General features: G+C 43.8%; 1 protein-coding gene across 13 annotated transcripts in view; it reads left to right on the top strand.

Annotated features, from left to right (window-relative positions):
* Positions 1–12,461, top strand: part of TSPAN4 (tetraspanin 4) — a 435,812-nt gene that overhangs the window by 394,773 nt on the left and 28,578 nt on the right. For 11 of the 13 annotated variants that reach the window (XM_040560418.1, XM_040560415.1, XM_040560417.1 and 8 more), the window contains 2 exons: positions 7,853–7,984; positions 9,563–9,646. In XM_040560418.1, the coding sequence (XP_040416352.1) occupies positions 7,853–7,984; positions 9,563–9,646 (216 nt within the window). Of the gene's footprint in view, positions 1–7,852; positions 7,985–9,562; positions 9,647–12,280; positions 12,453–12,461 lie in introns of those variants that run through there. The other 2 variants (XM_040560421.1, XR_005820749.1) reach the window with 2 other exon arrangements.

Raw genomic sequence — 12,461 nt, forward strand, 5'->3', positions numbered from 1 at the left:
TATTCAGTGCAATTATTTCTCTTGGGTGTGATCTTTCTGATCTAAGTACTCCTTGAATGAGGAAAAGTGCTTCAATTTCTCTTCAGCTTTAGGAAGAAGCACCTGTGCCACCTTGGTTTCACCCAGAAAATCTGTAGCTTTCTCAGAATTCTCCTCCAGAGGCGCTAGCATGGTACAGACACGCAGGGCTCTAGTCTTGCCTCTGATGCCTTAAATTGGCCAGAAACGATAACCTCTGCCAATGCTTCCAAAGTTATATGAACTACTCAAGATGATGGATGGGCAACCTACCGCATTCTGGTACAATAAACCTGCTCATTTTCCCTTTTCTTCCTTTACTTTAGTAAAATCCTGAACTGTACGTCTTTCAGTCTGATCGTGTTCAAGATTCACATATGATTTTCTATACAATATAAGATAACAGGAGTGGCAGGCTGCCAAGGAAGGTGGGAAGTTAAAAAATTTAGGGTCGCTAGCAGAGCCAAAGAATTGGTTTGCTAGTCCATGTGTATTTTTGGGCTGTAGATCCTGTCCATATTGAGAGCAGCAGGCTGGCAGTGACAGTACTGTATATGAAAGTCTTGAACAGCTCAGGTCCAGCAAACAACCTTCCTGGTCCGGCATCCTAGCAATTGCATGGGGAAGGTTCCTTCTGTTATCTTTCAAAGGACTCAGCATTTTGCATTAGTTCCTAATATTTTTCTCTTCCAAAACTACACTATATGAAAAGGAATAAATTACTGACAAGAGAAATGCATTTTGAGGTGCTGGCCCAACAGTAAGTCATATGAAATGTAGATAAAATGTTTAATATCATTGCTTATTTCAAACAGAATATAGAAGTTTTGCCCCCTCACACTAACTTCATTCTGGAGCAAAATTTACTAATATTAAGATGTTTGTGGTAAATATTAATCTGTTTTCAGTGACACCCCAAGAAGTATTATATATATATCTAAGGTGGAGGAAAAAACATTATGTGGAGGATTTAAGGAAGCTTCTGCTTCCTTTCTGTAAAATTGGTGCAACAATATATTCTGGTATGTCCAATTCACCTATCCACCACATTTTTTTCAAGATGTTCACAAATTGGACTGGATTCAAGAAAGATATACCAGAATAATCAGAACTGTGGAAATCTACTTGATGGTGAGAAATTTACAAAGCTTCACATAACCAGGGAAAGATGAAGTAGTGCTTTGATTGCAGTCCTTAAAGGGAGCAGGAAGGGAAATGGTTTTTGAAAGTAGGGAGCACTGCAATTGATCTGAGAGCTGAAAACACAAGCTACAGATATTTGATGGCAAGATGCCATTTGTGCAGCAGGATGCTGCATCCTCCTTCCCTGAAGTTGAGACAGTTTGTTGTTTTTTTTTTTTTTTTTTCCTAAAATAAATGGTCTTGTTCAGCGACAAGCTTGGGCTTGATAGTTTGTGGTCTTTGCAGTGCTACAGATGATGCTAGATGATATTAGTGGTTCCTTTGGCCTTGAAACCTCTTACTGTTTAAAGCGGGTCTTTTAAGTTTCAGACGTCAGCTAGTCCTAACGTCAGTGAGTTCTTAAGCCCCAAAAGAGCCCAAAAGATAACAGGAAAGTGCCACCTTGCAAGCCACCTGCAGTCTTGTTAAGTCGTTCTCTTTTCTAACAGGCCAGCTACAAGAGCACCACGCAGCGTCCTGGCAGCACCGCGCTCGTACAGCCCGCGTGCTCCCGGCGCTGGGTAGCGAGGAGAGGAGCACGGCGCTCCCAGAGAGCCAGCTTTACTGCTCTGCATAATTGCTTTTCACATGTATCTTTCAAAACTATTTTGGAATAGACTATTGCAGTGGTGCAGTGGAGGCAATCCAGCATAGTTAATTATGTAAAGCACTTTGCAGTTGAATAGCACTATGTAAATGCCAAGTATTATTTTTTGTGTTCAGTAATAATCGTTACCCCTTACATCGCTAATCAGTAGAGTGTAATCACTGATGAGAGGATGAGGAGCGTGCAGGGGACTTGCAGAAGGGAAGGTCCCGGCCCAGACTTGCTGTTTTCATTCTGGCTGCTAAGGGACAGCTCTCCCAAACCCCCCCTGTTAGAGCTATCACGTTGCCATACAGCAGAATGTCTCAGCACTCATTTTTTTAATGGAGCCAGTAGATACCAGTCATCGGTTGAGCTATGGGCCGTGTCTGTATGTGGATGGAAAACAGCAGCCTCAGAAAAAGGCGAGATAAAACTTGACAGTAGCAGAAATGATGATGAGTCATCCTCCCTTGTCCCCTCCGCATTCACCCTCCTTTCTTTGCACAAGTATTACTCAGAGCTAGAGCAGAAGGCTGGCACTGGGATTAAAATATTAGGCCTAGACTCAGGGGACTGAGCTCTGGTGTAGCTCTGCAGTTGTCCTGCTGTTAGCCTACAGACTGTCCCCACCCGGAGGTCACCAAGTGCCACCAAGTGTGGCAATCACTGCTTAAAGAAGGGGAAAAAAACTTTACCCAGAAACAGAGCCCCGTGTCGTTGGTGGCATTGGGTCTCCATGGGACTGGCTGGTCACGAGTTAGGGAGGCGTCTCCACTGGAGTATGGATGGCCAGTGCAAACACAGGCACCTGTGAACGGGGCTGTTGGGCTGCTTCGGGGCGACCGAGCGGACGGGCAGGCTCCCCTTCCTTTTTTCCTGAGTGGGGTGGGTGGGGGTGTCCCAGACCAGCGTGACAAAAGAGCTAAGCAGGGAGGGGAATGGGGGCTGGTTTTCTGTTGTTCCTCCTCTTTTGAGGGGCTTTCTTCGTTGAAGCCTTTGTGCCTTAAGAAATTGTTTTCCCCTTTTTCCCAGAAGCATGCAGTGCATAGGTAACCAGGACAAGGACAAGGCAGGCTTGGGCAGGCCCCGCTGCTGGGAGGAACGTCTAGATGTGGTGTGATCTGCTGGGATTACCAACGAGGGAGTGGGGCTGAGCTGCATACATGCAATGCATGGTAGAGGAAAGCACTAGGCTCGTTCTGCAGCGGTGTTAAGCCTTTAGGTCAGGGAGCTGGTGCAAACTGGAACATTTTATTGATTTCTTTTTAATACCTTCAGCTTACCAAACTCACTGCCTTTCTCAATGGAGTTTGAAGCTTTAAAAGAATCCAACGCGCAAGCAGGTGACTTATGCATGTCATGACTAAAGACCACAAAAGCATACAAATTTTTTTTAAATGTGGCTGAAATTCTAATAGTTTAGGATGTCAGTTACACAGAACCATATCACACTCCTCACCGACCAGGACTGGTTAAAGTTACAGGTAGAGATCATTAGGAAATGAGAAATATGCATTAATTTTTAAAACATTGCTTCATCCCCAGCATCTCTGTGATCAATTTTTGAACACTTCTCCTTTTAACTAACCAGGCAGTAATTTGAGAAGCATGGAAAAAAAGCATTAGCTTCACTAAAGTGAGCAAATTCAGCTCACTTTTATTGCTGTGTAATCCCTTTCATGTCTATTTAGACCAATGTAACTGAGAACAAAATTTGACCCAATCTCCCTCCACCCTGTCATTGATTTGATGTTAGATCAAAACATACTTAGGGATTACTGCTGAACTAACCCCAGAAATCCATTAAACATTATATGATTTTAAATTATAACCATCTTACTCACTACTTTTTACAGTGATGAAAGAAAAAAATAATATAAAAGTCATCCTATGCTGTCCCTAGCGTCCCTACTAAAACCTGACTGAGCCAGGGACTGGATGTCTGCATGTTCAATTTTTATCTTCTTTTTTTCTTTTTTCTCCAAAACCCCTGTCCCAACGTGGCTGATCTTGTGAGATTTTGGCAGTGAAAATAAGGCCTGTTCAGTCTTGAATACCAGTGAAATCCATGCAAGAATCTTTACATTTTCACTGCAGTAAGATAGAAATATCGTGTTTAACATAAATTACCAGCCATAGATATACCAAGCAGCAATTGCTTGTTAACACAAAAATAAAGCCATCTGCAAGCAGCTTCCATTCCAAAAATACACGACAGAGACCTCAGTGCCGCTGGTGAGTTTGGCTGGGAACAGACCTTAGCAGCACCACCTTTTGACTGCACCTGGGCTTTTGGGAACCAACACGTCCCTTCAGACCCCCTGGTAATCGATACCGGGGAAGGACTGATGTCTGTAACCAAGGAGGACAAAATGTGGTTTGATATCTCAGGATACGGAGCCTCCCATGTGAAGCAAACAGCATCGTTGTGTCAGTATTGCTGGAAATGTTCAGCAGCAGGAGGTTGGATGCGCAGAGGCATTTGACAAGCTTTTTGCTTGTTTGAGCCACTGTGCCCCAACATTTGGAGGGTGCGAGTGTCCCCAGAACCAGTACCCAGCTGTTGCCTTGTGCCAGAAGTACCCCGTTTGTTCATGTGGGCAGGCACAATTACCTCCAATTAGACGAGCTCTTTCACAGCTACAAGCCCTGGCATTGCATGATCTGAGGTGTCCAAGTCAGGGCGCCTTAAAGTTCCTGCTATTCAGGACAGTACCTGCCATTACTCCTTTTTAAAGTGTGTCAAGTTAGGTGCCCCAAATAAGCACAAGTAGTTTGTAATTGTGTCTAAAAATGTGAGTGAATTGTTCCCTGTTGAAACTAGGGACAAAATCCATCAATTAGGCAATCCTAACTAACTTTATCGCTAACTAGTGAAAGGAATAATATGGGACTGTAAACAACGCCCATAAAATGAAGGTGGTTGTAGCTTACCCTCCAGGAAACAGAGTCCTCAATTGCTTCATGACAATTGGGCAGTTTAACTTTTTAGCCATGGCAAAACATCAGCCTTAGTGAAGGAACATGAGCTCTAACCTAACCGGCTGCAGCAAACTGCTGGTTGCAGAAATTACCTTCCACGTGACCTGTGCTTTCTCCACCCTCCAAGCTATAGGTCTGCCTCCAACCATCTTTGCTCAGAAAACATGTACCTTTTAACATTTAACATAACATTGCCCACAAATCTCTAGAAAGTAATCTTAGTTTGCTCATTGTCCTCAGTATGCGCCTTTATTATGCGTACTCTGTTTGTTTAGCAGTCCGTCATCTCTCTTAGTATTTTGGCTGCTCCTTGTTGTTCACCTTTCTGCACACAGGATAAACTAGTTGCTTGCAACACGACCAAAATCACTCCCATACTCGCTGTTCTCTGCTTGGGCCCCTGCATTGAAGTCTCCCAGTTTACTGAGTTCTCAGTTTATCCATCTCTCTGGCTCCTAGCTGGCCCCCTGTGCTGAAGCTATGCTGGTGACCCACTCAGACCCCCTGCTGCTCGTTTCCTTGTTCTTGCCTCTTGCTTGGCCTACTGCCCTCTCAGTGCCTCTGCTCCCTACAGATGCTGTGTGCCTGATGTGGGCTTCGCTGACCGCTGCCTGCTTGCTGGGTCCCTGCGGTGTTTGCACGTCAGCGGTCAGCGCTTCCTCTCCTTTAGGACTGCGTATCAGCCACTGCTTAATTCCTTCGCGCAGCCTCTCTTTGTCTTCCGAAGACATGACATCTCTTTTGATGTGTTATCATTATTTCTTCCAGCACCAAGATTATTGATCCTCATGCAATTTCATTCTGTTTCACCCTTGATCTTTTCTTAGCCCTTTCTCCCCTTGCTGGGACTGCCTTATCTGCCAGCTGTGGCAGGTAAGTATCAATATTTAATCCTCTGCTTTTGTACAGTACACAGAGGATCTGCGTGGGCAGGGAATGCGTGACCAAGACCAAACGAAGTTTGTCCCACTGCAGCTTGTCCATACCTGCATCCCCTCCTATTATTTCTACCTGTTGGCTCACTGGGAAGTTTTTCACTGTTTGGCGTCCCAGTCCTAGATCGTGGCCTACCCATGATCTGTTTCACGGAGCCCATAAAAGAGCTGGTCTCAACACCTGTATTTGAGCTACAAAACCTGTACGTCATCCCTGTAGTCTGTCGGACTTTGAGACCCTCAGCCATGCAAAATTATGGGGAGAAGGGGTTCAGTCCCAGTCTATGCAAACTTGTATCACTTGTGTTCGGCCAGAACAGCACACAAATGTCTCAGCCCTTTCTATTTTACTCTCTGTATCACAGATGAGCCACATTTTCAAGGCTTGCTTGAAAGACAAGCTGTCACTTCCATCTATCAAAAGAGCTGTCTGATAACTAATGATGACACCCTGCAAGACCTTCTCGTAAAATTTCCAGATAGATCCACACTCCTCAAATGCATGGCATGTGTCCCCTACTGCTCTGATCCGTTTTTGGGACCGCTTCCTCATAGAACTCCTGTCTTGTGTGCAGCATCATAAAGGAACAAAAGAAAGTCACAAACTTTTTTTTCTCTTTGAAGTTATTTTATAGAAAATGCAGCCTGTAAACTCACAAATCAAACACTAGCAAGCTAAGGATTGATTTCTGCCACAGACCAAATCAGAATTCTGAGCAGAACCTTAGGGGGATAGATGCGAGTCCAGGAAGGATTTCTGAGTTTTGTTTGGCAGAAGAAAAACAGAGCTGTGAGTGCTGAAACGTCTCTATTGCAGACTGCTTTCTGTGAGTGCTTAAGTAAGGTACGATGTGCAAGGCAATGTGTGACACCTCTGCCCTCTGTTGGTCTTGAATGGCAGATCTCTGGTGCGTGCAGAGACCTGGCCACTCCGCCCTCCATGCCCACAGACCCTACAGCTGTTAGAGGGAAAACATGCTCAGGCCCATGTAAGTATCAGCATCCTAAATCCTAATAGGACCTAGTAGGAGGTCCTAAGACTTGGTGATGCAGAACTCGGCGTGATTATGAGCTACCAGACACGAGAGGAATGGGCTGTGTATGGAAGTGAAAAATACTGTACAGGCTTACGTAAGTCAGGCTTTAAAAATAAGACCTCAACAAGTCATTTCAGGGCCAAGGAGGTGGCTGGCATAGCCTTGAGAAAGCGCGAAGTACGGCCTGTAGCTGGGAGCAGTTCTGCAGCCCAGTGATGTCAGTGAAGCCATGCAGGCTGCTTATAGTCATTAGCGCCGGAGAGCCTAAATATCTACGGGTTCTTACTTTGGAGCTAGCGCAGGAGTGGCAGATGGTGTATACATCTATATGCTAATCAGTCTTTGCGTGTTTTCTATCACAGGCAGCTACCAGATCCCGGGGGGGAAGATGGTCACAGAGCCATTCCCTGTACTGTTATGTACATCTCCTACACGTTTCATCCTGCTCCCAAAGTGGAACAAACCTTCCAGTTTAGCACTAATGCAGTTCCTGTACATTGCGTCAGTGTGTGAAGATACTTAAAGCACCCATCACTTAGCAGCATCAAATAATGATGTTACGGAACTGCACCAAAGAGAGGAGGAAATAAATCTTTTAGTGAGTCACAAAGACTTTCAGAGGTGATCAGTAATTAACAGCTTGGAGAGAAATTTGACTCATTAACTTCAATCATAATTTCATAAGTAGCGTACAGTAGAAATCCCAGTGTCTTTACCTCCTGGCTCCCATAACTGTAGCCTAAATATTTTTTTTTTCCTGACAACAAGCTGCAAATAATTGGTGTAATCCTGCTCAGTCACAGAAAACCTTGGTACTTGGCTGGCATTGTCCTATTTCAGCTCCTGCAGTGTCCTGCCACTGTAAATAGGTGCCTTTGCATCTTGTCTCAACATTAGCTACTTTAGCCTGTATGGGTAAAGCTAAGGAAATACTATTTTTTTTTGAAGTTTCAAGCTCCTGCTGGTGTATTCAAGTGTAATTCTGTGCACTGAATGAGGTCCTGTTTGTGTCCAATGGCAGGCATGGAAGCTTCTTCCATCACCTCAGAATGAGCAGACACCGGGGACAGATCAGCCTTACAGTGTCGTCTCGGTTCTTATTTTTCCAGTTCAGATGCTGTGGAGTCTCCAACTACACTGACTGGTTCGAAGTGTACAATACGACCCGGGTGCCAGACTCCTGCTGCTTGGAATTCAGCGAGAACTGTGGGCTCCATTCCCCAGGGACCTGGTGGAAAGCAGTGAGTAGCTCCCCAGCTGCAGCTCAGCAGCCTCCTTCCAACCCAGGTGAAGGGCAGGAAGCTAGTTAGCTATAAGGTGATAGGGTGTGGTGTAACCTTGGGCAGCTTTAATCAGGTTTTGGAAGGCTCATGTTGAGCTACAGCTTTTCACCTCTGGTGAAACTGCCAGTTTGAATACTTTGAGGAGCTGAAGGCCTTTCATGTCACAGCCAAGTACCTTCACTGATCTGGAGCGTGGTCCACCCAGATAAAGCTAGGAAATGACAGGATTGTCTTTTTTAACATCCACCTACTGGATTAAGGTAAAGGCAAATGGCTTCCCACACACCACCCTGGAGCACTGGCATAGCAGTAGCTTTGTGTGGCACAAGCAGTCATGAGGCACGATTGCGAGCCTTGTGTGCTCTGCTCCTGCCAGGCACCTTAGTTCTGGGGCTTCTGCTGCGTGTAGAGCCCAAATTTCTGTCTTTAACTAGCTCAGCAATTGTTTGTGCTAATTACAGGTAATGTAAATACCCAGGAGGGGCTTGGGGCAGGGCCAGCTGGTGAAGTAGCACTGAAATGAAGTTTTGCTTGTTCTAATGGTTTGCAAAGACAGAAACTGTGCAAGAGCTCTCAGTTATATTTTAGTGAGATTTCATGCCTATGGATTGGCACTGGCAGAGGCTGAGTTGCAACCAAACATCGTTCCATCATACCTTTCAGGTAGTTCCAAGTCAAATTCTGAATTAAGGACTTAAAAGTTCGTATTCTATTTTATTCACAAGACCAAGATGATCAGTGCAGATTAACCAGGCTAAAACCACACCGTTTGGGTAGGCATTAATGCTGTGTACGTACTGTGGAAGCCACTAACTGAAGGCTGAACAACCTTGCCCATGTACATTTACAGGACACAGGGCAGTGTTTGCACAGGGCTGTCCCACAGAGGCGGAGTGTATTATTTAAAGAAAGGATTCACCTCAGCCAATTCCAGCCCCTCCAAGGGAAGGGCGATTGCCATGTTCCAGGGCTAGGAACTTAAGGTTATAGCTAGTGTGGAATTTAAAGCAGGAAGAAAATAATGGAGGAGCACCCATACTGCAGCTTAAAATGATGGAAAATGGTAAGAAAGCAGCCCTTGTGCAGCAGGAGAGGCTACTGAGCAGCTCTCACTGACACCCTTGTTTGTGTAATGTGTATATATGATGTACATATTTCTCTGTGTGTGCATATGTCTATTTATTATATATATTTTGTAATAAACCTTTCCTGAGACATGAAGAAAAATGGAAAGGCTCATTCTGAAATTCTAACTGCTTCTAGTTGGATTTTAGAGGGCAAAGATGCCCCAAATCTAGTTCTTGGTTATATTTAATTACTGGCCCACTTCATATTCATGTGTGCAGTGTTTTGGAGGTGGTATTACAGGTAGTAGTACTCTGTGTGCAGGCTCCAAGCCAGAAAGGCACTGTATTTGCTCCACTGGTGATGCGATGAACCAGGGCACACAGCAGCTTAGTGTCGTATTTTCTGTCTTTGTGTTCCCAGGGGAATACATCCATGTGTTTATAGCTAATACGTTTTGTTTTTTTCCAGCCTTGCTACGAAACGGTGAAAATATGGCTCCAGGAAAACTTACTAGCAGTGGGAATCTTTGGATTGTGCACAGCTCTGGTGCAGGTAAACTTTAATACTGATTTTCAAATCCTAAGTAATCGTAACTAAATAAGTGTTAATAAATAGACATATTCTGCCCAAGCCTAACTTAATAATTTCAAATTTTGCATGATGTTAGACTAAAACTCAGAGATTTTAAGTCTCTCTCATGTTTTCATTCTGTTAAAATACTGTGTAGAGGATACAGAACTAGGAATACTGCACACATCTTCTGTGTCATGACGTACTGCAAAGAGCAGGCACCTTACCACGTGGTTTATCTAAGGCTCACACTGAACTCAGTGACGAGGCAACGTCCTGTGACAGAATCCTAGTCATTGTAGGGTGTATTGCCTTTTAGAGTACCTGTATTTGTTCAGTAGTTTTCCAGAGAGGCCAATCAGCTTAAGCTAAATATCTAGTTTTGAGCTGGCCTAAAGGTAGCTTACGTCTTCAATCCCATCCTAACTCTTAGGGTAAGTTCTAAGTAGAGATGTTGTTCCCAGAATTCAACCTTGGCTATAAAACCGTTCTCCTTTGCCATTAATTTCTGTGAAAGTCAGTAGGCCAGACTGGTACAGAGCTGCTGCTAAGATTGTGACTTGCAGTTCTTTCCAGTGTAATTTTGGTCAGAGGAAGGTCAGCCGTCAGTGCAGTGGATTGTTTCGTTCTCTTAAGTATATGTATTTTTAATCCAGCTGGTGGTGAGTCTGGCCCCAGTGCAGCCACAGCAGTACAACCCTCAGCCTGAGGATACAAAGGTGAAGGCTGCACCAGAGCTCAGGCTGTTTCAGCTCTAGGTCAGCCCTCTGCTTACGGCCTGGAGGCCCACTCCTGAACGCAGTAAGACAGAGTTCTAGCTTCCAGTTCCTGCCTCTCGCTCACACGCAACACCTTAGCAGAAAGGATGGCATAGCTAAACTAATGCTATATAACTCCAGATTAACCCATGGCTTTAAATTTTGCATGGTATACTGCTGGCAGCAGTGAGAGAGAGACTGGGATCACAGTTTATATGCTTGCTAGCATTGCATTAGGCAGAATAACATGTATCTTACTTTCCGGTAAGTCATGGCTGCAATTTACCAGTGCAAATGCCTGACTCCTTGTAGGCCCAAATTCAGTAGAGTTTTATGTTTTCTAGTATTTTAAGCTAATATGCTTAGGAAACAGGTAAGTGTAACAAGATCAAATGGCAGTGAGACAATATAAGATTTGGTTGTTAATCTGTTACCACATTTAAAAAACAACTTTTGAGCATTTAGGGAGTCTTTAAAAGATACATTGAACACCCAGCAGACCATGGCAGTGTCCTTCCCACAGGCCCTGATGACAGTCAGGGTACTGAAGAGCAAACACTATCTGACAAACAGGCATGACTAATTTCCAATGGGAGCAAACATTTCAGACAACTTTAAAATGCTGATTAATATTGCTAGTAAATGCTGTGAAATACAGAAAAACTAGCTCAGCATACTAACACTTTTGTCAGGGTCTGCCCCTAGCTGCACTATATGACTGAATCTAATTGATGATGAAAGATTTGATCCACTGTCACCTAAAATGAATTGGGTTCCCTCCATTGTTGCTCTTACAATGTTGATTTGGCCCTAAATATGTGACAGGTTTTGTTTTTCACATTAAGGATTTGATAGTTAGAATCACACCACGACACAACTTGAAGGACATACAGCAGATGTGGCAGGAGAATCTACTCCAGCCACGCGTGCTAGAGAGAAATTGTAAAACAAATTCACCACCAAAATAAAACCACCAAGGTTTTATTACACAGCCATCTTGGAAGGAGTTCCTTTATTAAGAAATAAAAGGCAGCATTCTAGGGCTACTTCTAAAAGGCATTTGTTTATTGTAAGACAGCAGACTAAAGCCTCACTGCTTTATTTCACTCTGGAAGAATGAGAAATGAGAAAATAAATACATAACCATTTTTTTTTGCCTTTATTTATGAAGTAGTATGTGTTACTCATGTTCTTTCAAAAATAGCTATCAGGGGAAACTACCATTTATATACACAGTACCATTTATGTGGTCAAATTAGGTGCTTAATATAGAATTCACACAAAAAAATTCTACCTGGCAAATCCTTATCCCAATGAAGATGTTTACAGCAGTGTTGCAAAAGAACAGCACAACCACTCAGTACATTCACGTAAGTACTTCAAATGGAAGGGAAATGGGACTCTTCCTCCGCCTCTTTTCTGAGGAATTGAGCTACCCGAGGTCAGCAGTCAGGCTGCAAGCAGGACCCCCACCTCTGCCTGCTGCTTCTCTTGAACAGTCTGAGCAGAAGGAGAGAGACTTACATTGCTGATGAGCCAGTGATGATTATGATTAATGCATGGACAGTCTCCAGTGATTCCCCCAGAGGGATCTGTGCACACGTATGCTTTGAAAAGTAAAGTACAGTAAAGTAAACCACAGCATCCTTTGGGTCAGGGATGAAACTGATTGCTTTGGAAGACAACAGCTACAGAGATAACCACAGCCCCACAGCTGAGCAAGTTGCTACTATAAAATATTTTCGAGCAAAAGACATCCAAACATTTCTTTTCGATACACCTCTTCCCAGTATCTGGCTGCTGCTTTTCATGGAGAAATCAACTCTCCTGCACTCTCATTGTTTGTTCTGTAAAACAGCAATACAGGTAAGGACAAAAGCCAGACAAACTAGGAACAGAAACAAGGACAGGAGCTGGCAGGAAAAGCAGTATGTGATGTGTCTTCCTGTGTGTGAACAAAACCAGTGTAAGCATGCTTTTCTTTTTTTGTTTGTTTCAATAAATAGGGTTTTTTCTGACTTACTGAAAAATGATTGTTT

The sequence above is a fragment of the Cygnus olor genome, chromosome 5 (assembly GCF_009769625.2).
Source record: "Cygnus olor isolate bCygOlo1 chromosome 5, bCygOlo1.pri.v2, whole genome shotgun sequence".
Classification (NCBI taxonomy): Eukaryota; Metazoa; Chordata; class Aves; order Anseriformes; family Anatidae; genus Cygnus; species Cygnus olor.